At 54.4% G+C, this 22,430-nt stretch overlaps 1 protein-coding gene and 1 pseudogene across 5 annotated transcripts; both read right to left on the reverse strand.

The window, feature by feature from the left end:
* Nucleotides 1-239: 239 nt before the first annotated feature.
* On the reverse strand, nucleotides 240-1,464 carry LOC116893386 (annotated as a pseudogene).
* LOC116892475 (rho guanine nucleotide exchange factor 1) lies at nucleotides 1,455-21,457 on the reverse strand. Of its 5 annotated transcripts, none has more exons than XM_032894202.1 (24): nucleotides 21,258-21,457; nucleotides 16,669-16,710; nucleotides 16,488-16,568; nucleotides 15,983-16,096; nucleotides 12,379-12,477; nucleotides 11,724-12,223; nucleotides 11,394-11,423; nucleotides 11,066-11,165; nucleotides 10,836-10,932; nucleotides 10,721-10,756; nucleotides 10,358-10,495; nucleotides 9,493-9,598; nucleotides 8,978-8,989; nucleotides 8,155-8,322; nucleotides 7,715-7,860; nucleotides 4,422-4,568; nucleotides 4,019-4,101; nucleotides 3,709-3,834; nucleotides 3,476-3,590; nucleotides 3,295-3,395; nucleotides 2,962-3,039; nucleotides 2,700-2,775; nucleotides 2,462-2,629; nucleotides 1,455-1,566 (listed from the first exon to the last, which is right to left on the reverse strand). In XM_032894202.1, the coding sequence occupies exons 2-24, from the start codon at nucleotides 16,690-16,692 to the stop codon at nucleotides 1,475-1,477; spliced, it is 2,637 nt and encodes an 878-aa protein (XP_032750093.1). In that variant the 5' UTR covers nucleotides 16,693-16,710; nucleotides 21,258-21,457; the 3' UTR covers nucleotides 1,455-1,474. The 5 variants fall into 5 exon arrangements, with proteins under 5 accessions (XP_032750093.1, XP_032750091.1, XP_032750092.1 ...); XM_032894200.1 differs by having other exon boundaries at nucleotides 11,721-12,223; XM_032894201.1 differs by lacking the exon at nucleotides 21,258-21,457 and adding an exon at nucleotides 19,891-20,275 and having other exon boundaries at nucleotides 11,721-12,223.
* Nucleotides 21,458-22,430: the final 973 nt, after the last annotated feature.

Consider the following 22,430-nt stretch of genomic DNA (forward strand, 5'->3'; position numbering starts at 1 on the left):
AGGCAACTGTGGGTCAAGGGTACCCCTCCCACCCCTCTGGACAGCACCCTGACCTCAGTTCCCCTCCCACCCTTTGGGACAGCACTGTGACCCCAGTTCCCCTTCTGGCCCTCGGGATAGCACCGTGGCCTCAGTTCCCCTCCCACCCCTTGGGACAGCACCATGGCCTCAGTTCCCCTTCTGGCCCTCGGGACAGCACCCTGACCCCAGTTCCCCACTCACCTGTCTGAGCAGAGCGCTCAGGTGCAGCCAGGTTGGGGGACAGAATCTCCCCAAGCTGAGACAGGAGGGGTCTTAGGCGACAAAAATCCTCTTCTAACTCCTAGGGAGGATCATAGATGAGGGATGCCTTCCTTCCACAGGCTGCCCAAGTCCCTGACCCTGGGCCAGCATACCTCCAGTTGTTTGATGACCACTTCTAGGCTCAACAGTTTTTCCTCAACCTCCTGGGTGTGTGTTGGGCCTGGGGCACCACCACCAGGCACCCCATCCCCATCGCGGGGAGGCCCTGCTCCACTGTCTTCCTCAGTGCTCAACAGGATCTGTTTCAGGGACAGTACTGGCCAAGGCAAGAGGGACAGGGTTACTAGCGGCAGGGGGCCCAGGTCAACTGACGGCTGAGGGATGAGGTGGATATCAGACAAAAGGTTTATGATCGGGTAGGAGGCCTGAGGCTGGAAAAGCTGAACTTAGCTAGGTGGGAGAATAGCTAAAGAAAAAAGGGATTTGGGTGGGTTTCTTGATTGGTAGACATGCAAAAATCTGAAAGACGGAGCCTTTCTCTAGTTCAAATAGAGGCGCTATTTGACCAGATGCTGGACGGTCTGGGTCCAGGGCTGGCTTACCTTTCTGGAGGGCTGTGGCAGCAAGCTGGCCCTCTGGGCCTGGTCTGCAGAAGGCCAGGAGGTCGTTGAGGATCCGCTCTGTCCGGGCTGCGTAGGCAGACAGAGAGGGATGCTCAGATCCTGTCTGGTTTCAGGAGACCTCCCCTAACCAATGACCTTGAGACTTACCATCAGCTGGAGTGGCCTCTGTGCCTCCAGTGCCATTCTCAGAGCTGCTGAGCAGGGGTTCTCGGGTGCTGGGGAGGGAGTGACAAGTGACCCCACATCCCTGGCCCACAGGCTGGCGGGGCTGGGGTGCAGATGGCCAGAGGCAGGCTGTGCTGGACTCGGCACAAGCACTTGCACATGCTCATGGACGTGTGCTTGGGGCTTAGGTTCTGCAGACATTCGGGGGAACTACCTCCGCGCCCCACTTCTCCAGCTCTCTCCTTGACCCCTTACCTGCTTGGGCTGGGCCGGGGTTTGGGGCGGGAGGCAGGAGCAGGGACCTTCAGGGATCCGGCAGTCTCTGTGATGAGGGCACACCAGCTGGGGAGACAGGACAACGGGACCTGAGGCCATCAGCACACGGAAACCCCGCCCTGCGCAGGACGTGCAACAACGTGCACCTGCACACCATCCTTGGGGACTCACTTCTTGCGTTCTGATGATGTCTGTGCCACCAGCTCATATATCTGGGCCTCCTGGTCCCAGGTAAAAATGACGTAAAAAGCTTTGTGATCTGCACAGGGAGGGGAGAGATGTGGCTTGGAGCCAGGGTTCCCAGTGTGGCTCCCTCTTGGGCACTGTCCGCTATTCTCCCCCTCGTGTGATAGAGTTCCCACTCACCATCCTGCTGACACCAAGCGAGGTCTTCCTCCACAGCCCTGATTACATCAGGGCACAGAGCCTAGGCTACCTTCCCCTGAACAGCCCCTCCACCATCACTGGCCCGAGCACAACCTCAGCCAGGCTCGCAAAACTCTCTGCCCCAAATACCTATAATTCCTCAACAGGGGCCAGCGCTGTGGAAAAAAAACCACTGGGGCAGACTATGCTTCTCTGTAAGTGTAGGCAGTTCCTCTATTCTTTTTTTTTTTTGGTTCTTTTTTTCGGAGCTGGGGACCGAACCCAGGGCCTTGTGCTTCCTAGGCAAGCGCTCTACCACTGAGCTAAATCCCCAACCCCAGTTCCTCTATTCTTATTTATTTTTGGTTTCTTATTTTGCTATTGTTTTGCCAGACAGGGTTTCTTTGTGTAGCTCTGTCCATCCAAGAATTCACTCTGTAGACTAGGCTGGCCTTGAACTCAGAGATCCTCCTGCCTCTGCCTCTGCCTCTCGAGCACTGGCATTAAAAGCCTGCGCCACCAAGCATGGCTATTTTTAGTTTCTGGAGAGAGGGTGGTCCTTTGTGGCCCAAGCTGACCTCACACTTAAGATCCTCTTGCCTCAGCCTCCCAAGGGCTGCGATGACCGTCTATGCCTCATCTCTGCCACCCTTATTTAGTCCCGTCCATTTCTGCCTCACTGGATCCTTCTCAGTCTCTGTCCCTTCCCAGAGTGGGCTCTGTGGCTCTTAGAGAGTTCCACCCCCCATGTCACAGGGCCACTATGCTCAGATGCTGCCCCAGCTCACCAGTGGCCACCTCCCGGGTCATGGCAGAGGTGAGCCGGAGCACAGGCCGCAGCATGGTCTTGCCGTCGGGTGTGGGTGTCAGCGTCCGGCTGTGTGACTTGAGCAGCAGCCTCTCATCCTGGCGCTGGAGCAGCAGCAGCAGGTCGTCCAGCAATAGCACGTGGACCTCTTTGGGTGAGGCAGCAAGGTCACACATGTGACCTGCACCCCCGGGCCCGCCACCTTTGGGTGCACTCACCTACAGCTTTGTCTTTGGTTAGTCGCCACGTGAGGGGGCCTTCATGGACCAACTTCTTCTTAGTGATATCCAGGTTCTGAGGCAGGGAGGAGCCACGGTCAGCTAAGGTGATGAAGGGAGGGGAGGGCAGCAATCTCAACAGCCAAGGACCAGGGAGTGAGGTCAGGGGTCACCATGGACACCCTCAGGGAAGGAGGTGGGGATGGAGACCCCCGCTGGGCAGCAGGGCCAAGGTGAGCTGAGGGAAGACTACGGGGTTCACCTTGAACTCGCTCAGCATTGGGTCGTTGCTCTGCCGCAGGTGAGTCAAGTCCAGGCGCCTCTGGTAATCCTTGAGCCGCTAGGACAGAGACAGGAGGGTTACAGGGAGCTAAACCAGGCACAGGGCTGACCCTCAGCGACTCCAAGGTGGATGATGGGTAAGCAATGAAACAAGGCCAACTTCCGGGGGACAAGCTGAGGTCCACGTCTGACCTCCAGTAGTCCTGAGAGGAAGACACCAAAGGCCAACTGACTCCTGGACACTGACCTCTGACCAGGTACATGCAGTTTCCCCACCATGCCCTGTCCCGGGTGGAGTCATGCCCCGGCTCACCAGCAGGTCCTCCATGTCACGGACAGCTTGATTGACGTGGTGCAGAATCTCACGGCAGCACTCAGCTGCAAGTTCCACCTTCGTCCGCTCGGCAGGCTCTTCTGCAGGCAAAGGGAGTGGAGTGAATCCCCACGGGCGTGTCCTCACGCAGCGGCCATGGTCAGGGCAGGCGGGGCGGTACCTGTGTTCTGCCCAATACTCTGCAGCAGCAGTGGGTACTTGGTCAGACGCTGCATCTCAGTGGGGATCATGTCCTTCAACTGCAGCCGCCGGCAGCGGGGGCGGCTCTCGGCTTCCTGAGGAGCAAGCAGACAGCACAGGGGTGGCCCAGGGCCATGCCCAGCCCTCCCTCCTAAGACCCAGAGCTCAGTTCCAGCCCTCATCCTTCACACCAGGGCTTGTGTCCCACCTCACCTGCACAAAGGCACAGAATCGAGGCTCCTTGCGCTGCTTGGCTTTGAGCTGCTCTAGAGCGAATGACTGGCGGCTGCAGAAGCGGGAGGAGATCTTCTGGAACCATGAGCCCTCAGCACCATCGAACTGTGGGAGGATGCAGGAAGCGTCAGGCAGGGGACGTCGCAGGTGGGGCTGTCAAAACATTCTCGGACAGAAATGGAAGCCTAAGGTAGGACACACAGGCCTGGGGCCCAGAGCTCTGGGGTATGTGAGGACAGGACAGGACAGGACGGACAGTCAGTGTCTGGAGCCATGTGGGGCACCTCACCCGGGCCAGTAGCACATCGCCGATCTCCTCAATGAGGTAGCCACTCTCTTGTCTCCGCTTCATCAAGCGATCGAGGAACAGGGCTGTGGGGGCACAGGAAAGGAGGGTTATACTGGAGCCTGAAGACTGACATGCCTGGTTTGGGCTGCTGCTGTCTCACGCTGCAGCCGTGTGTTTGATCCTTGGGGGCTGGTGGGCTGTCAAACACACTTTATGTGCTTGTTCAGTGTGTCTGTACCTCAGGGGGGGATGCTGTGGGGGACAGGAATGTGTGGTCCTCAGGAGTAGGCCAGGCTGCCTGTGGCAGGTGCTCCGAGGATGGGTGGGTTTGGGGTCTGTGAGGCCTGGCAGCGGGAGCTGGTGCTGGGCTGTGGAGGAGAGGGGAGCTGTCGCTGGTACTCACAGTGCACCTCGATGAGCTCATCCAGGCTGGGAAAGATGTTCTGCAGTTCCTCCAGAGGGAAGAAGCCCCCCTCTGCCATGGGCTGGTAGAAGAGGTCATGTAGTACCCGTAGCATGCGCACGTGAGCCGCCTCCGTCACCAGCAGCTCTGTGGGCCCAAATAGGAAGTGTCACTAGGGAGGGTCCACACTTCAGAGCAGTGGCTCTCAACCTTCCTAACACTGCCACCCTTTAATACAGTTCCTCATATTGTGGTGACCCACCCATAAAACTATTCCATTGTCACTTCATAACTGTGAGGTCGCTGCTGTTATGAATTGTGATATAAATATCTGATATGCAGGATAGCACACAAATGACACCCCCCCCGCCCCCCAAGGCTGAGACCCACAGGTTGATAACTGCTGCTCTAGGGAAAGGTTCAAAAGCATGCTGGGAGAGCACAGAAAGATCCCTAGAAACTGATAAGGTCAGAACATACTCTGGTCTCTGGGTGGAGGCATTACTGCCTCATGTAGGCACTGAAGAGTGCTATAGCACACCCCCCCCCACCACATACACCACACACATACACCACACACACATACACACATATAACCACACACACACCACACACACATACATACATACACACATACCACATATACCACACACACACCACACACACACACACACACCACATACACCACACACACACACCACACACACACACACACAGATACCACACACACCCTTTCCCTTCTGCTGGTTCAGGCAGGCAGACAGAATAGCCAATGATACGAGTCCACTGAGGTCAGGAGACTTTCTGGGATAAAACTCCAAAAACTGTCTAGATGTTTTCTTAGCTGGTATCTATCTACCCATCAAGGGTCTCATGTGGCTCAGGCTATTCTGAAACTCAGGTTCCTTCTACCTCAGCCTCCTGGGTGTTGAGGATTCAGACGATTAGCATCACACAATGGTTCCCTCTAATATAGGTTGGTAGCTTCAGGTCCAGGGGACAACCCTCGATCTTCCATGACCAACCAGCCACTGGGTACCTTTGTGTGTTATAGGGGTACACAAGTCTGCTGTATTAAATACACTGATGGGGATTGGGGATTTAGCTTAGTGGTAGGGCGCTTGCCTAGGAAGCGCAAGCCCCGGGGTTGGGCCCCCAAACCAAAAAAAAAAAAAAGAACCAAAAAAAAAAAAAAAAAAAAAAAAAACACTGATGATGATGTTGGTGTGTGTGTGTGTGTGTGTGTGTGTGTGTGTGTGTGTGTGTGTGTGCACTCGCTTGCTTCAAGGGCTTCATGAAGCTAGTCTAGCTTTGAAGTGGCTTTGTAGCTGAGGATAACCTTGAACCCTTGACCATCCAACCTCTATCTTTCAAGTACTGAAATCACAGGCAGTGCGGTCAACACTGTGACTGCTGTGTCTTTCTGGTGAGAAAGACTGCTATATAACCTAGTGGGGCGGTCACTAGCTACATCTGCTATTCCGTTTTAACTATCAACACTGTAAATGAAACACCATCTGCAGTTCTCGGGTAGCCACAGCACCGTGGCACTCCACTGCTCAGCCGTGTCTAGGTGAGTCTTGGCCCAGCTACACAGGAGGCAGGGAGAAGGGTATTTTGAGTAATAGGCTAACCTGGCCTACAGGGTGAGACTTTGTGTCACAAAACAAAAGCCAGAGCCAGTCCTTGGTGGCATACAACCTCAATTCCAGCACTCAGGAAGCAGAGACAGGAGACAGAAGTTCAAGGCCACCCTGAGCCTGAGCTCCTAGGAAGTTAGAGACTGGCTTGGCCTATGAGACGAAGAGATGGCTCAACAGCCAAGAGCACTGGCTCTTCTTCAGAAGCCCAGATTTCCAGATATCACAACCATCTTTAACTACAGCCTCAGGTATCCAAAGACACGAACGCATGCATGCACACACACATGGTATAGACACCAACATGTGGACGGACAAAATACTCATACATGGGCTGGACAGATGGCTTAGCGGTTAAGAGCACTGACTGCTCTTCCAGAGGTCCTGAGTTCAAATCCCAGCAACCACATGGTGGCTCACAACCATCTGTAATGGGATCTGATGCCCTCTTCTGGGGTGTCTGTAGACAGCAACAGTGTACTTATATATAACATAAATAAATAAATCTTTAAAAAAATATACATATAGAATAATAAGAAACAGGTTAAGTTAAAAACAAATGGCTTGAGGATTTAGCTCAGTGGTAGAGCGCTTGCCTAGCAAACGCAAGGCCCTGGGTTCGATCCCCAGCTCCAGAAACAAACAAACAAACAAACAAGCAAACAAGTTGGAAACGGCTGGATGTGGTAGGACATGCCTTCATAATCCCAGCATGTGGGTGGCAGACATGATGTCTGTTCAAGGAAGGCCTGGTCTACAGAGTGAGTTCCAGTACAGCCAGGGCTAGTTTAAAGACCCTGTCTCAAAAATCAACCAACCAACCAACCAACCAACCAACCAACCAACCCAAATAGCTGAAAAAGAGAAGCCTAAGAGAGGCAGAGGGAGAGCAGTTTCTCATTGTTTCTAGCTCCTTTTCCCGTTTTTGGTTTGTTTTGATTTTGAGGATTAGAGACAGTCTCTTGATATAGTCCTGGAACTTGGTATGTAGTCCAGTTCAGCCTGGAACTCACAGAGATCCACCTGCTTCTGACTCCAAAGGGCTGAGAGTAAAGTGAATTTCCTTCTTAAAAATCTCTCTCTCACACACACTCACACACACACAGACAGACAGACACACAGACACACAGACAGACCGAAAGACACACACACACACACACACACACACACACACACACACACACACACACACACACACACACGGCACCTGTGTGGAGGTCAGAGGACAGCATGTGGAGGTGGCTCTCTCCCAGCATGCGGGTCCTGGCAGCTGTTGGGCTTAGCAGCAGGCCCCTTTTACCCAGTAAGCCATGTCCTGGGCTCTGGCCTTGAACTTCTTATCCTCTTTCCCTTTGGCTGCCTGATCCCCAGGGCATGTGGCTGGGATGACAGGATTTGCTGTATCTGGCTCCTGACATCAACACTGCTTAAACGGCCACATCTTCTCTGGAAGCACAGCCCTGATAGCTCTTGAATAGCACAGCACTGGAAGCATGGCCCAGGCAGTGGCACTCGGGTCACTTATTATACTGAGGCTGTTCCACAGCCCGTGCATCCAGCTGCCTCTGTGGAAAGCAGCTGCTCTCGGGCTCTGCCTCAGCCAGTACTGGCTAGCATCCCTGGCTGTAGTGAGGAGTTCAGGGTTGCACTCACCACTGATGACCTCTTGCCGCTTCACTTGGTTCTTGGGCAGGCCGAGCAGGGTGTCTGGGGGCACCAGTTCCCTCCACCCAGGAGGTTCTTCTGGTTCCTGTTCCAGGCCTGACCGCCCTGGCTCTCCATCATCTCCAGGCTCAGGGCTGTGGACAGAGGCACTGTGAGGCCCCATCCTGGAGCACCCCAGGGGGCACTCTTCTTTAGTTACAACCCTTCTGTGGCCTTGCCGTTTGAAGCCTCTGGGAGGCCGTGATACAGACCAATCCCTAGATCTCTAGATGGTAGTGTCCCACCCCTAACTCATCAATGGCCTGTGATGCCCACAGTTGGCCCCAGCAACCTCAGACACTGGCTGTCCATTTCTTTGAGAGTCTAGCATCAACCCACCACCTCCCAACTCTCTAGGCTTCCTCGCTTATGAGGGGAAAGTGACGTACGTGGCTCGTCGGGTAGGGCCAAGCACGGCCGTGGCAGAGCCCGGGTCCATGTCCACGTCGCTCCGGGAACGGCCCCCACCCCGGCCCTTAGCCCCGAGGCTGCCCCGGGAAGGCCGGCGGCGGTCACTCACCCGCAGGCTCTCTGAGCGCCCCAGACGCCCTGATAGCCTAGACCCCAGAGTGAGACAGAGGCCAGGACAGAGACAAGGAGAGACCAGGACAGGGACAGTCAACAGGGGAGACCAGGCAGGGACAGGACAGACCAGGACAGGACAGGGCAGGACAGACCAGGACAGGACAGGGCAGGACAGACCAGGACAGGACAGGGCAGGACAGACCAGGACAGTGACAGTCAACAGGGGAGACCAGGCAGGGACAGGACAGACCAGAACAGGGACAGGACAGACCCGGACAAGGACAGCCAACGGGGAGACCAGGTAGGGGCAGGGACAGGACAGACCAGGGCAGGGACAGGACAGACCAGAGCAGGGATGAAACAAGCAACAAGAGAAGAGAGGGTCAGAAGTGATGGACTTGGGGAGGTACCTGGGGTTGGGAGTGGCCCCAAGGGTACTGAAATTTGGTGGGTGGATCGAAACCCACTGTGGCCCACAGGACCAGCCCCCTCCCTTCCCTGAGGCTGGGGTCAGGGAAAGGGACAAGGAGAAAGGATTTCCATACTTAGCTCAATCAAGAGGGTGACGGACCTACCCCCCCTCCCCTCACAGGGGGTGAAGGGGAGGAGGTGGCCACGGGGAGGGGGAGGGGCTGGGAGAGATGGGGGAGGGCTGGCCCTCCCCCCACCCAGGGCCCAGGCACCCACCTCTTCCACCTTCTGGGGAGAGAGGGCAACAGGGTCAGAGGTGGGCTGGATGTGCCCACCCCAGCTCCCCATACCCACCCAGGGTTTCCTGAAGCAGCAGCACAAGGACGGGCAGGGGGCAGAGCCTGCCCCCCAACTGTGAGGGGGACAAGGCCCCCAGGACACAGCAGCTCAGCGCACAGAGGGGGCAAGGGACACCAGGAGCAGGGCCACGAGGGAGGCAGAGCTTACTGAGAAGAGGGAGAGGGTGAGAATAAGGAACGAAGGAAGCTGAGGAGAGAGGAGAGAACCTGGCCAGAGAAGGCCGGAAACAGAGGGTAAAGAGAAAGAGAGGAGGAGAAGGAGGAGGGGAAGGAAGGATAGAAGGAAGCCTAGAGACAGGGAGGAGGAGGTCTGGAGGCAGCAGAGATGACTGAGACAGGCAGGCGCAGACTGCAGCAGCAATCCCAAGCACCCTCCCTGGCCCTCGATGCTGCCCCGCCCTGCCCAGGCCCTCCCAGCACAGCAGCGGACACCTTTCAGTCTCGCCATTGTCCTCCGTGCTCTCTGGGGGTGCCAGGGGCTCCAGGCTTGTAGGGCCTTGTGGGGGTGTATCCCCTGGCTCCTGCGGGGTATCCACACCTAGAGATAGAGGGGTGTGGTGGGAGGAAGAGTTGGTTGGAAGGCCTCAGATGTGGAGTTCTACCTTGCAGCTGTCTCGGTCTCCCTGACCTGAGCATTGAGGGACGGCTGAAGACACCCAGTACCTGGCAGTTAATCAACTACTCACTCAGTATTCAGAGGGAAGGACAGAAACATGTTCAGACCTCAGAACACTTGTCACAGAAGGACAGGAGGGGACTGGAGGCCACCAGTGTTCTGTCCCCATAGCCTTAAGGGAAATGGACAGAGCCGCTGAGAGGTGAGTCCAGAGAGGGAAGCTGCAGGAGGGATCTGAACCCAGGCTCCACACGCTTCCGGGATCTGAGGGCTAAGGTAAGAGAGCCGTAGCTCTGGGGAGAGTAAACTCAGTGGATTTGGGGTTCACTATCCAAGATGACCTAAGAATGTCATGTGGACATTCCTCATGGAGGTTCCGGGAAATGAGCCCCAGGGAGTGTTGGAAACAGTTGGATTACAGGTCAGGAGGGGTCCAGCTCATCAGTGTGGCACCCGCCTAGAGTCCTGCAGTGGGGGTTAGGGCTGTAACTTGGTGGCAGAGAGCTCGTCTGCCATGTGTGAAGGGGAGACAGAGGTCAGAGCCCGAAGGGTAAACTGAGGCAGGGGGCAATTACTATCGCTGACCGGGAGCTAGAAAAGATGTAGAGAATAAAGGAGAGATCTCAGTGGGACAGGGGCTGAGGGCTCGTGGTGCTCCTGTCCAGACTCAGAAGTGCTTACCTGGTTCCCGGGAATCCAGGCTGTCTACAGACAGAGGGTGCAGGGAGACTCCTGGGTTGTCCTGCCCGGGAGTCCCAACAGTCCTGTCCCGAGATGAAATACCCAGGCCTCCCTTCCGGTCTGCAGGGCCTGGCTTCTCTGCAGGAAGAATGGGAACATGAGAATAAAACAGGCTTCTAGTCCCATCTGCTACTGTACCCAGGGGAACGAAGGCACTGTGTTCTTAGCCTTCTTCCACACCACAGAGGCCCCTCCTCCCATGCTCCGTTCTCTACACAGTCTACTCCTCCCTCAGACCCAGGGGTCCAGACCCAGCCCTTCTCACTTAGTCCAGGATGGATACCCGAGCTAAAGGTTCATTACCATCAACCTCGACCTTTAGATGTCGACAGTCTGGAGCTGAAACAAAAGAGTGGGACAGTGAGCTTGGGTGGCCTGGGGCCTACTGGGTGGGCAAGGCTGAGGCTAGCCCTCTTACCAGATGGCTCTCCCCGGTTCCAGCGGGCAGGATCTAGGATACTGCTCAGCCCTTTCTTTGTCTTGGGGGGCTCGTCTGACCGCCGATTCCCCATCACCTGTGGGAAAATGACAAAAAGGAAGGCTATTGCTTCCAAACAGACATGAAGCAGAGAGTGACTGCAGGCACCCAGGTTCTAGGCCTCCCCAGGGGATTCTTAGAGAGCACAGGGCCAGACTTGACCTCAGCACCTTTTTCCGGAAGAAGTTCCTCCCTGACTTCTTGTCCCCACTCTTGGTCCGGACCCCAAGGTGGCGCATATACAGGCTGATTGCAGTGACCACAGCAGCACTGAGGGGAGGAGACAGTGAGGTGAGGGCCCCTGAAGCAGACCCACAGCAGCACACTACGTCCGCAATGACAAAGACACAGTCCCCACAACCCCTCAACCACGTCCTGTGGTTAGAGGAAAGGCGTGGCTCCCAAAGCCAGGAGCAAGGGTGCTGCTCCAGGGAGGCCACGGTTCCCCTCAGCCCACAACATACGCCTTTCTTTCACAGCACACTCTACAGCAGTCACCTTTTTTCTTCATCTGTGGAGATGGTATGTCTGCAAAGAAAGAAATTTACAATGAAACCACAAAACCTGGCTTCCCTGGCCACTGAGGCTCACTCCGGTCTGTTATCTCTTCAATAAGCAGGGTAAGCAGAAGGAAAAGTGGCCTCGGAAGGTCCATTCCAGAGGACACAAACACATGGCCACAAACAAGACCCAGAAACTTCAATGGGACCCAAAGTTATAAGAGTTAGGCTAAACTGAACTCTAGACGGTGCAAGAATGCAAACACTAAAACCCTGACACAGAAGAAGACCTGCAACTGGAGCCTGACTCCCATTACCCACTCACTGGATTTCCTCTAGGTGGGAGAGCAGCCGCTCTGCAACATGCCGCTCCCGGGCCTCATAGTTGCCCCGGTCTTTCCCAATCCAGGGCTCTAGCAGGCTCAGTTCCTGCTCCCAGGGTGTCATGCCCATGAGCCGTTTGGAGCGGAAGTCCTCTAGCTGACGGGTCACGGCTGCCTGCTGGCTCAGAACCACCTCTTGTATGAACCGCCTCTGGACATCCTCAGAGATGAGATCAGGTCGAGTACGATCTATAGACATGCATGCAAGGATTAGGGACCACATTCTAGGGGGCCTGGCTCCCACTCTACTTGGATCACCATCTCCACCCACAAATTCCAGTATTTCCCTGGGACGCCAACACCAAGAATGAATGACTGAATCATGGCTTCCACACCACGGGTTTCTGGGGAAGCTTGTCCCTGCCAGAGACCCTCCCTTATCCCCAGACTTAGCCCTCTTACCAAGTTCAAAAGCAACGCTGGGAGGGACTGGCACCCGCAGAACCTGCTTGGGGGGAGACAGGAGTGAGACAGCAGATGTACCTCAGGAGGCCTTGGTGGGAAGGGTCTGAGGGAGGGCATGGGGGAGGACCCAGGTTGGCAGGCACCTCCACAGTTGGACATTGAGAGAGGGACAGGGGCAGCTGGGAGGTGTCTCACCGCAGTCTTCTCCAGGAAACTGTGATAGAAATCGAGGAAGGCCTTCTTGGCTTCTTTGGGGCCCAGTGAGCTTAGCATGTCTGCATGCAGGCAGCAGAGCTGGGGACACACAGAGTGGGACTCTTTCTCCTGGCCCCAACCACCACACTCCCTCTTTGGACTCCCTAAGTGGCTTTGTGACCACTGTATGTCTGTGGGGTTCAGACATGACTTCCTTTGTGAAGCACCCTCTGACCTCTAGCCCAGCCGTTGGCTGGTCTCTTGTCTCTCTTACGACTCCCCAGGGTCACTGCTATGAACACTTTCTTATTCCTTTACAATTCTTACTATTAGCTATCTCTACTAGCTATTCTGAGGATTCGGGGCACACCAGAGGCCATGTAGGACCTGTCCCATCACTGAGACCACCACTGTTTAGGTGGGACCCTTGAACCCAGGGGGAAGCGGGAGGATCAGAGTGAGGCCAGGCTAGGCTAGAGGAGACCCTGCCTGCTTCTAAAAACAATGGTGCCCTGTGGGATTAGGAATTCAAAGCTGAGTGCCTTGGCACCGGCCTGCAGACCCAAACCTGGGGACTTCAGGCAGGAAGACCAGGGAGGAGTTCAAAGTCCCTGTCTCAAAAAAACAAAACACCACCAAATGGAAAGAGAGCAAACAGCTTAAGCTTCATGGTCAAAGGACTGCAGGTTCAAGGGCAGCCCTGAACAACTTAGAGACCTTATCTCAAAATACAAGGTAAAGCCAGCACTGCCGGCACTCCCAGCGCTTGCTTGGAAGAGGAAGCAGGACCACTGCCAGTTCATGACACGGTGTGAGACTGTCTTAGACAAACCAGAGTGTGGGTTACAGGGTAATTCAGAAGGGAAGCATGGGCTACGATTCACGGGTATCTTTGCACCTCCAGCTCCAACAGAACCACCAAGCCTGTGCCTCTAAACCTTGGGGGCGCGTTTCCAGTGCACATGCTTGGCAGAGCTCCCTGACCACGAGACCCTGTCTCAAAAATATGGTGGGACCAGAAAGATGGTTTAGCCCCTCCTACTAGGCCTCACAACTGGAGTTCAATCCCTGGGAACTACATGATGGAAAGAGAGAACTGACTCCTAGAGGTGTCCTCTGACCTCCACACACATGCTATGGCATTCATGTATGCACACACAGGCACCCACTAACATGCTCCTACGCAAAATAAATTGAAATTTAGTAAGAAGAACTTTAAAAAGAGCTGAGGTGTAGTGGTGCATGACTTTAATTTTTAACACTTGGGAGTCAGAAGCAGGCGGATCTCTATAAGTGCAAGGCTAGCCTGGTCTACACAGTGAGTTCCAGGACAGCCAGTAATAGAGAGACCGTGTCTCCAAAACAAACAAACAAACAAACAAATAAAAATTAAGAATAAAATTTAGGGGGCTGGAGAGATGGCTCAGTGGTTAAGAGCACTGACTGCTCCTCCAGAGGTCCTGAGTTCAATTCCCAGCAACCACATGGTGGCTCACAACCATCTATAATGGGATTCAGTGCCCTTTTCTGGTGTGTCTGAAGACAGTGTACTCACATACATAGAATAATAAATAAATAAATAAATCTTAAAAAAAATAAAATTTAAAGAGGACAAAAAAAAATAGGTCAAAAGAGATCAAGGAAGATTCAATGCTGATTACTGGCTTCTACATACAGTGCCTATGTACACATACATGCACATACCCATACGAACACATATACACCACATCTCTCTCTCTCATACACACACACACACACACACACACACACACTAATAATAATAATAATAACTCAGGCTGGGGAGGTGTGGTAGAGTACTTACCTGGCATGGCAGGGCCCTGAGTTCAATCCTCAGTACCAACAATGAATAACTATGCTTGCTCATATCAATGTCACATGGTAGAGCCGGGCTCAAACGCCTCAAATATCTCTGGCTATTTCTATAAACAGCACGAGCATCTACTTAGGGCCCAGAGCAGTGAGGGGCAGACAACAGATGGGCAGGCGAGTGGGGCTTACTCATTCTTGACAGGTGTCTCCTGAGGTTGCCTGTGTCCCAGCCTTTGGTGGGTGACAATGGAAATGCACAGGGACTCTGACTGGCTCCCACAGCTGTTGCCTGGCAGGTGACATGCCCTTACTTGAGGACACTCACTCCAGTGTAGGCAAACATTTTTTTCCTTTGTCTTTGGTTTTTTTGAGACAGAGTTTCCCTGTGTAGCTGTGGTTGTCTGGAACTCACTATGTAGACCAGGCTGGCCTTGTGAAATCAGAGACCTGCCCGCCTCTGCCCCCAGGTGTGGGGACCAACCACTGGCGGTAGAGCATTTTATCTCTACTGGTTAGCACATGGATGTCTGCTCTCCCCACCCTCGCCCCATAACATGGCGGGCTGAGGAAGCTGCATAAGGGCAGCTCCCACAACGCCAGAAGCCACCTGGGTCACACAGAGCACGCCTCTATGTCCCAGGATGGACAGCTGCTTTTCCCAAGAATGTAGATGGAGAGACTGTATCCGTGTCTCAATTTCCCACCAGCTCCTAAAGCCTGCTGTCAGGACAACTGGCCCCAGCCTTCTAGTTCATGCCTTGTTCTTGAGACAAGGTCTCATGTAGCCCAGGCTGGCCTCAAACATGCTAAGTAGCTGAGGATCCTCCTCTTCTGCTGAGTGCTGAGATCACAAGCCTGAATCAATGCTTGTTTCATGCAATGCCCAGGCTCAAACCCAGACCTCTGTACCTGCTAGGTATTCTCTTCTATCAACTAAGCTACATCCCAACCCCTGGGCCCATCTTTCCTCACCCCTAGTCTCCTAGGTTGTTTTATTTGGGGGGGGGGATTGTCTGTGCATTTTCATGCAGTGCAAGACTCTTGGACATCATCCCCTGACGAGTAGCTTGTACTGGGTGATATTGAGTCTCCTTAGGCCTAAACCCCTATCCTACACCCACCTACCCTCCCACCCACCCCCAGCCAGTGCTTGCTAAACCAGGGACCGGGGTTTCACCTCTATAGGTGTTTCCAGACCACATACTTCACTATCTGTGCCTCCCAGTCGTCTCCTGCTTGGTCCTGGAACTTTCTGTAGTTTTAGGTCAAGTCTTGCCCTGTACCTCAGCTGACTGAAGGCGTGGCTGTGCTCCTGCCTCCTCCTCTAAGGTGTGTGTTATCACACCAGGCTCAGGACATTTCTAGTGCAACCACATGGAGTTTGTCTGGGTTTCTGGATCAAGGTCTGAGGCGCTCTCTAAGTCTGAGACGGCTAAGGGAACGAAGTCCTTGACACCTGCCCACCTAACGGATGATACCTGCTGAGAAGGCCTTGCTGTCCCCAGCCAAGGCCAGCTTGGTGAGGGACAGCGTTACCAGTTGGAGATGCTGGAAAAGGGCAGGACATGCCATCTGTCAGGATGCCGGATTCTGCTGTATGTACTGAGGCCTGGGCTCACCCGGGCATCTGCAAGCCTGTCTGTGGCATAAGCCTGCTTTTTGTGCCTTGTCTGGGGTCCTATTTCTAAAACTCACACTGTGTTCTGGATTTTCTAGACTTCTTAGTTGCCTAGCCTCATTCCTCCTCTGCCCCCAACCCCTGTATGCTTCTCACCAGTGGTCCTGGCTCGAACTGCAGGGCCACGTGCTGCAGGAGGGCCATGAGGTGGGCTGGGCGACGCTTCACTTGCTCCAGGCTCTGGAACTGGCTGTTTTGATCTTCTGGGTTCTGTTGGGTGGGGACAAGGGAGCTGAGTGCCACGGGGAAAGAAGGGACATCCTAGGCTTGCCCTACCCAGTCTCTGGCACCTCTAAATGGTGGTGGAAATAGGGGTGGATGTGCCTATGCTACAACCCAGACAGTAAGGGCAAGTAGCTGGGAAGAAGGCATGAGACCTGATGTTACTGGGATGTTATGGAGAACTTGAGTACTGAGAAGGGATATGAGTCAAGTGGGGGAGGGGTAGTGATAGGCTGGGGTTAGAGTGAGAAAGGTGGCAGTCTACAGTGGACGGTGACACTCGGTATGGGGTGGAAGATGACAGTGTGAGCGGAGAGGACACATCCCCGGAGGGAGAACTAGGCCCTTGGTAGACACTTTCCCACCCCACCCTGCTCACCGCCTCCAGTTCATTCTCAAAGTCCTCATCCTCAGCCCCGATGATGATGGACACCAGGCCAGACCGGGGAGGCCCTGGGGCCTACAAGGGGAGACACGACTTCAATCCACAGGGCTTCCACCTCACAGAGCACCAGAGCTCCCTCACCTTGGCTCAGATCCTCTCCCAGCACTGCACTCACCGCCCCTCCGGCGACTTCTCCCATCTCCAGGACTCCACGGGGCTGCGGAGAGGAGGAGCAGTTAGGGGCGGGGAGGAAGTGCCTAAGGCTGGGCAGTTACTCACAGATTCCTGGCCCAGGTGCGGAAGGTGAGTAAACACCCCCACCCCCAGCCTCCTAAACTCAATGGGGCCTCTGTGTGGCGACAAAGAGCTCTTCACAGCCCAGCTGAGGCGGAGAGACCAAGGAGGGGGGTGGGCGGGCACTGGAGCCCAGGAGCGTGGGTCCATGGGTGGGCTGGGTGGCTGTGGTAAAAGCCACTAATTTGGGTCACTAAAGAAAGAAGGATCAGGGCCCCAGCGGGCTGGCTAGTCCTCCAGGGGGAAGGACTCTAGAACAAGCAAGTTAAAAGAACAGTCCTTAAGGAGGAGGAGGTAGGAAGGGTATGGGGGGGGGGCAGGAGGAGGGCTATATATTCTGATCTGTGGTGGCCTGGGCCAGGATGTTGCCTCTGAACCCACCAGCCCCATTTCCTGTGACAGGAAATGTCAATGGTGAACCCCCAAGCTCCAACTCCCTCTACACGAGAAAACAAAACTGAGTCCCTCTCAGTCAGACAGGTTGAGCTCTTGAGCCCGGTGATTCCCTACAGTTCCCAGCTTTTGTAGCTATGGTCCCAGAAAATGATGGAGGGGGTGGGGCTCAACAGCCCACTCTCAGGTGTGTGCCCCCCCTTTCAATCTGAAGCAGTCGTGGTCCCGGGAGTCTGTGGTCCACCTCTCCTCCCAGACCCATCACTTCTGCTGGCCCCTCCTCTGCCTCCCTATCTCTCCTCCCTCATCTCCCACAGCCGTCCTTCCATCGCTGGTGTTGGTTCTGTCCAGCTCCGCACTGAGTCTCGCCTCCTCATCCCGTCTTCCCTCGACTCTCCCTTGTCTGAGCGTCTCCCAGACCCTAATTAGTCTGACTAATGCTGTGTGGATCAGTGTCAGGAGGGAAGGAATGGTGGAAAGAGCGTGGGGGGCCAGTAGGGGGCGGCGGGTCCCCACACCCCAAAGCTATTTATAACTCCCGGCTGCCTGAGGCCCGCCCTTCTCCCACTTCCATCAGCCTCCTCCCTAGCACTCAATGAGCCATTGCTGTGATTCTGATTTCTGAGTAAAGACGCCTTCTGGAGTGTCCAGAAGTCATGGCTGGGGGTTCCCCCAAGCAGACATTGTATTCTCTCTCAGCTGTATCTGTCCACCATTAAAGCTCGGGTGAACATTGCTGAGTGTTTAATAAATAAACGTGCAAACCAAGCCAGCAAAGAAACAGTGGTTATCATGAGAGATAAGCCCACTCGGTATGTGAGAGTTGCTCTGGCTATACCAACTCAGTCTTGGCTTTTCTTCTAGACAGGATCTCACTCTGAGGACTGGCCTCCTCCTGTCTTGATCTCTCAAGGTCTGGTATTATAGGAGGGAAACACTGCGTCTAGTCCCACCAACTCCATTACCTCCCGACTACTAGCACCCGTGTACACTCATCCTCCTGAAAAACCTGATGCCTCCAAAGACCGCCCCTTCCAGCCAACCTTCTAGGCTAGAAACCATGCCCAGACCCAGAGCCCCCATGCTCATCTCAGTTAGCAGGAAAATTGTTCACCCGAGAGACCCCAAAGGAGCCAAGGAGGGTTTGGGGGTGTAGCTCAATGACAGGATATGTGTTCAGTCATGTAAGAGGCCTTGAGCTGTACCCTGAGCATCACCAAACAAAACAACCAGATTAACATTTATCCTCCCCTACCCCCATCTCAGACAGGAGACAGGGTTTATCTGTGTAGCCCAGGCTGTCCCGGAACTACGTAGAGCAGGCCAGCCTTGAACTCAAGAGATCCGCCTGCCTCCTCCTCCCCAGTGCTGGAATCAAAGGTGTGTGCCACCATACCTGGCTCTTACACATCATCAAAATGGCCTCCTTAACTCTCATGCTAAAGTCTTTATTCACTCACCTCCCCCTCCCCCCCCAAAAAAAACAGAACCCAAGGAAGGTACAAAATTTAAACAAATGTTCACCAAAACCCTGATTTTCACACACAGTTAACGCGCATTATCCCCGTATTCCCCATGACAAAGATAAGGAACAATGACTGACACTTCACGTGTCCTCAGTACATGCCAGACACAGCATAGATGGCACACACCAGCTTAGGTTCTATGCAGGGTTCTGGGTCTGTCTACAGATGTTAAAGAATTTAATCCTCTCACTGACCCAATGAGGCCAGCATTATTTTGGTTTGTTCTTTTACAGAGGGGGAAATTGAGGCATGGCTTATAAGAGTCAGAGCCAGGATTCAGGTTCAGACAGTCTGGTTCCACAGTTTGAACATTCAGCATATAACATTGCTTTGAGGCACCTCCCTCCCCCCAACCCCCCCCCCCGACATTTTGGCCTTAGGACACTAAAATGTCCATCAATTAGGGTCTGAGACACATCAGGTGTGATGGTGCCTGGAAAAGTCATGTGGCTGCCGTGACCTCAGCAGTCAACCAGGATGGACTCAGCAGCTCCAGAAGCCTGGGCTCAAAGAGAATTTGAAAATTAGATATAGGTGAAGCTGGCAAAATGAAGCCACTGACAAAGTCTACCAGTGTCCGGCAGAGGGAGCATTTTGCACTTGAGGCTCTGGAGGTGGGGTGGATGGGGGAAGTCAGGGCAGGTTTAGGTTTATGCAATGGGGGGTCCTGTAGAAGGAAGCACATAAAGGTACCTGGGTTCGTTCTAAGGGCTCACGTTCAACAAGCCTTTGGAAAGGATTATTCAGGTGTCCAAGAACCTCTAGGAGCCTTGAAAAAAAAAAAAAAAACTACCAGAGGGCCCTGGAATGTATACAACCCCACATTCTATTTGATACATAGTGGGCCTCAAGAATCCAGAAAGATGGTGATTCTAAAGGGAAAACTAATGGTTTATGGGACCTCGAGAGTGGTGTGTGGTGCGTTCTGTAGGGCCCTGCCTTGGTCTATGAGAAGCCTATGTTTATGTTAAAAGCCGGGTTTCCGTGAAAGGCTTCCTGAAACCTGGAAGGTATGTAAGATCTTATTGACCTGTGTAACGTGGCGGCTCTTCATGAGCCCTAAATCTTACATGGGACGTGGCTGATCTACACGGGCCCTCAATAATTCTGCAACTGTGGCAGTGTAGGTGGCAGGGAAGACGTGTGGGGTCAGGTTTCACGGCAGCCAAGGCTGCCTATCTCACCTGTCGGATGGGAAGAGAAGCAAGCCACTGCAGCCTCAGGAACCGCGCTCGAGCTCCAGGTTCCCCCACCCGCGCCGCAGAGTCGCTCTAGCCGAGCCAGAGGCCGCCTTTGCGTCCAGCTCCACTCCTCCCTCCGGCCGCTCTAGCCCGCCTCCTACACTCTCCGACCTCGGCAACTCCACTCCTCCTGCAGGCTGGTCTAGCTCTACACTGCGCCACGCTGGCCCAATAGGGCCGCTCTGGTCTGTCTTGGAGGACCCTCGCTTCCGTATTTCGACTGCCCCTGTCACTCTCCCGGGCCCCGCCCCCTTCGCAGGAGTGGAGGATGGTTCCAGCGCCGGTTTAGGGCTCTAGCTCCGAGAAACTTCAAGTCGCTCAGGTCCTAAGTTCCCCGCATGGGTTCTTCCCACCTTGTCTACCTCCCCAACTCGGACCTATTAAACTCCAAATGCTTGTGTACCGACTCCCTGTCACCACTGTCAACTCCTCCCGCTGTAATTGGAAAGAAAAAAACCCAAAAAACCAAAAACCCCACAGAGACACAAAAAAAAGCAAACCAAAACATAAAACACCCATGCGCTTGGGCATATATTTCCTCCTGACAGACTAACCTGCAAAATGCAACGACTTCCCTTTAGGCCTCAGTCTTCCCATCTGTTCAATACGGATATGTTTCCGGTTCTCTCCCCTACAGCCATCTCCCAGAGTATAATTAATAACACAGAGGAGGGTAAAAATCAAAAAGCTTTCTGAGACGTTTTCAACGCTCTGTTACTCTCGGCTTCAAAATGCTCTGCAGAGATACTTGTTTATTTTAGGGAGCTCTAATCAAACGTCCATGACTGCGGGGACAGCGCTTTACAGGAAACTGCTTCGAGTTCAAGTCCCAGCTGCTATCTTACTTAAGAGTATATGTCCCTGCAACAAGGCAGTCCGACTCCCTGGGCCTCAGTTTCCCTGCTGATAAATGGGTGTTATCGTTCTGCACTGAACAGTTGGGAGCCTGGATCCCAGCCTAGTTCATCTCTACCTACTATGCACTCGACAAATGCACTCTCTCGCTCGTTCCTTCTCTCTCTATTTTGTTTTTCCTTTTGAGGCGGGGTTCACGCTAGGTCGCCCAAGCTGACCTCGAACTCATGGCAATCCACCTGTCTCTGCTTCCCAACTTCTGGGATGACAGGCGTGCGTCACCGCGCCGGGTTTTCTCTGTGCTCTCTTTGACAGATGAGAAAACCGAGGGCAGAGAAAGACGACTGCAGGCGACTGGGCGCCCCCCCGGGAGGCCCTAGGCGCCCGGTCCCCTCCCTGCTCCTCCCCCAGCGGCGGAGCGGGGAGGAGGCCGGGCGGGGCCAGGGACGGTGTACCTGGTGTCCGCGCGGGGAGGTGACCGGCGGGGCGCCCGAGGTCGGGCTCGGCGATCCCAGCCAGGCGTCCCGACTCCGGCTTCCTGGCTCCAGCGGGCAGGAAGTCGGGGCGTTTTTCCGGAGCCCCCGCCCGCCGCCCCTCCCTGCTTCCTGCCCGCGCCCGGTGCCCGCCCGGCACCTCGGCTTCCTTCCCCTTCTCGCCACCCGCACGGCTCCTCCTTTCACCGCGGGCGCCGCCCCACACGGCCCCGCCCGGCTCCCCTTCGCCTTTGTCCGCCTCTGCCGCCCGTCCTGCTGCTGCCCAGCTCCTGCCCTGACCCTTCCTCTCTCTTTCTCTCAGTTTGAGACAAGGGCTCACTTTGTAACCCTAGCTGGCCTCGAACTCGTTGTGTAGAGTGGGCTGACCTCGAACTCAGAGATGCCTCTGCCTTGGGATTGCAGAGATTAAAGTTAAAGCTGTGCGCCTGTTCTCTTTTTCAAAGCTAGATGGGCTTCCAACTGTAGGTCCACAATGTCAGGGGCCCGTTCAGCACTCATTGCTCTCTGGCCTCTGCTGCTTCACCCTGCTGCAGCTCCCCAGTGCCGTTTGATCACTTTGGGCCCTTTTCTTGCTGCTGGCTGTCTCTTCTCTGAGATTTCAGGCTTTGTCCTTTCCCCAACTGTTGTTATCCCCCGGGGCCCAGGCCAGCCACTTTGTGTCTGTTTCTTCCTTTGGCTTCTATTTCTGCATCCTTGTCTCTGGGGATTCCCTGAGTCTCCTCTTTGCCTCCTGTCCTTTAACAACCTTTCTGAGTCTGCTCTTCCCATCCCAATGACTGTTACCCCACTCTAGATGTCTCCATCATCCCCAGGTTCTTGACAGAAACTCTCCAAATCTGCCTAGGCAAGTGAACCCATGAGGGAATTAGGTCCCACTCCTGGAAATAATACCTTGTGTTCTCAGAGCTTAAATATGGGTAAAAATTTGGTAAGGCCCGGGCTGGTTCCCCCTTGCTTAGGGACATGAGGAGGGTGAGGCCCTATAAAGGAGATAAACCAGCATTTCAATTGGGGTGGGGACTTCCCCAAGAGACTTCCTGTTATTTTGGGGGTTGTGGGGTTGGTGAGGACAGACAGCCAAGACTGTCTGGTCCCAGATCTCAGAAGTGGTCAGGTGAGAACTTAGGTCCAGAA

The sequence above is a fragment of the Rattus rattus genome, chromosome 2, assembly GCF_011064425.1.
Source record: "Rattus rattus isolate New Zealand chromosome 2, Rrattus_CSIRO_v1, whole genome shotgun sequence".
NCBI lineage: Eukaryota > Metazoa > Chordata > Mammalia > Rodentia > Muridae > Rattus > Rattus rattus.

Bases quoted from the DNA above. Each gene is read 5' to 3' on its own strand.
- LOC116892475 (XM_032894200.1), bottom strand. From the start codon at position 16,692: ATGGGAGAAGTCGCCGGAGGGGCG. The intron at 12,478-15,982 runs GTGAGAAGCATA...GTGTGTCCCCAG, and splicing joins AGTTCGAGCCAGGACCACTG to CTCTGCTGCCTGCATGCAGA. The intron at 1,567-2,461 runs GTGAGCTGGGGC...CTCCCTGTGCAG, and splicing joins GACCCGGGAGGTGGCCACTG to ATCACAAAGCTTTTTACGTC.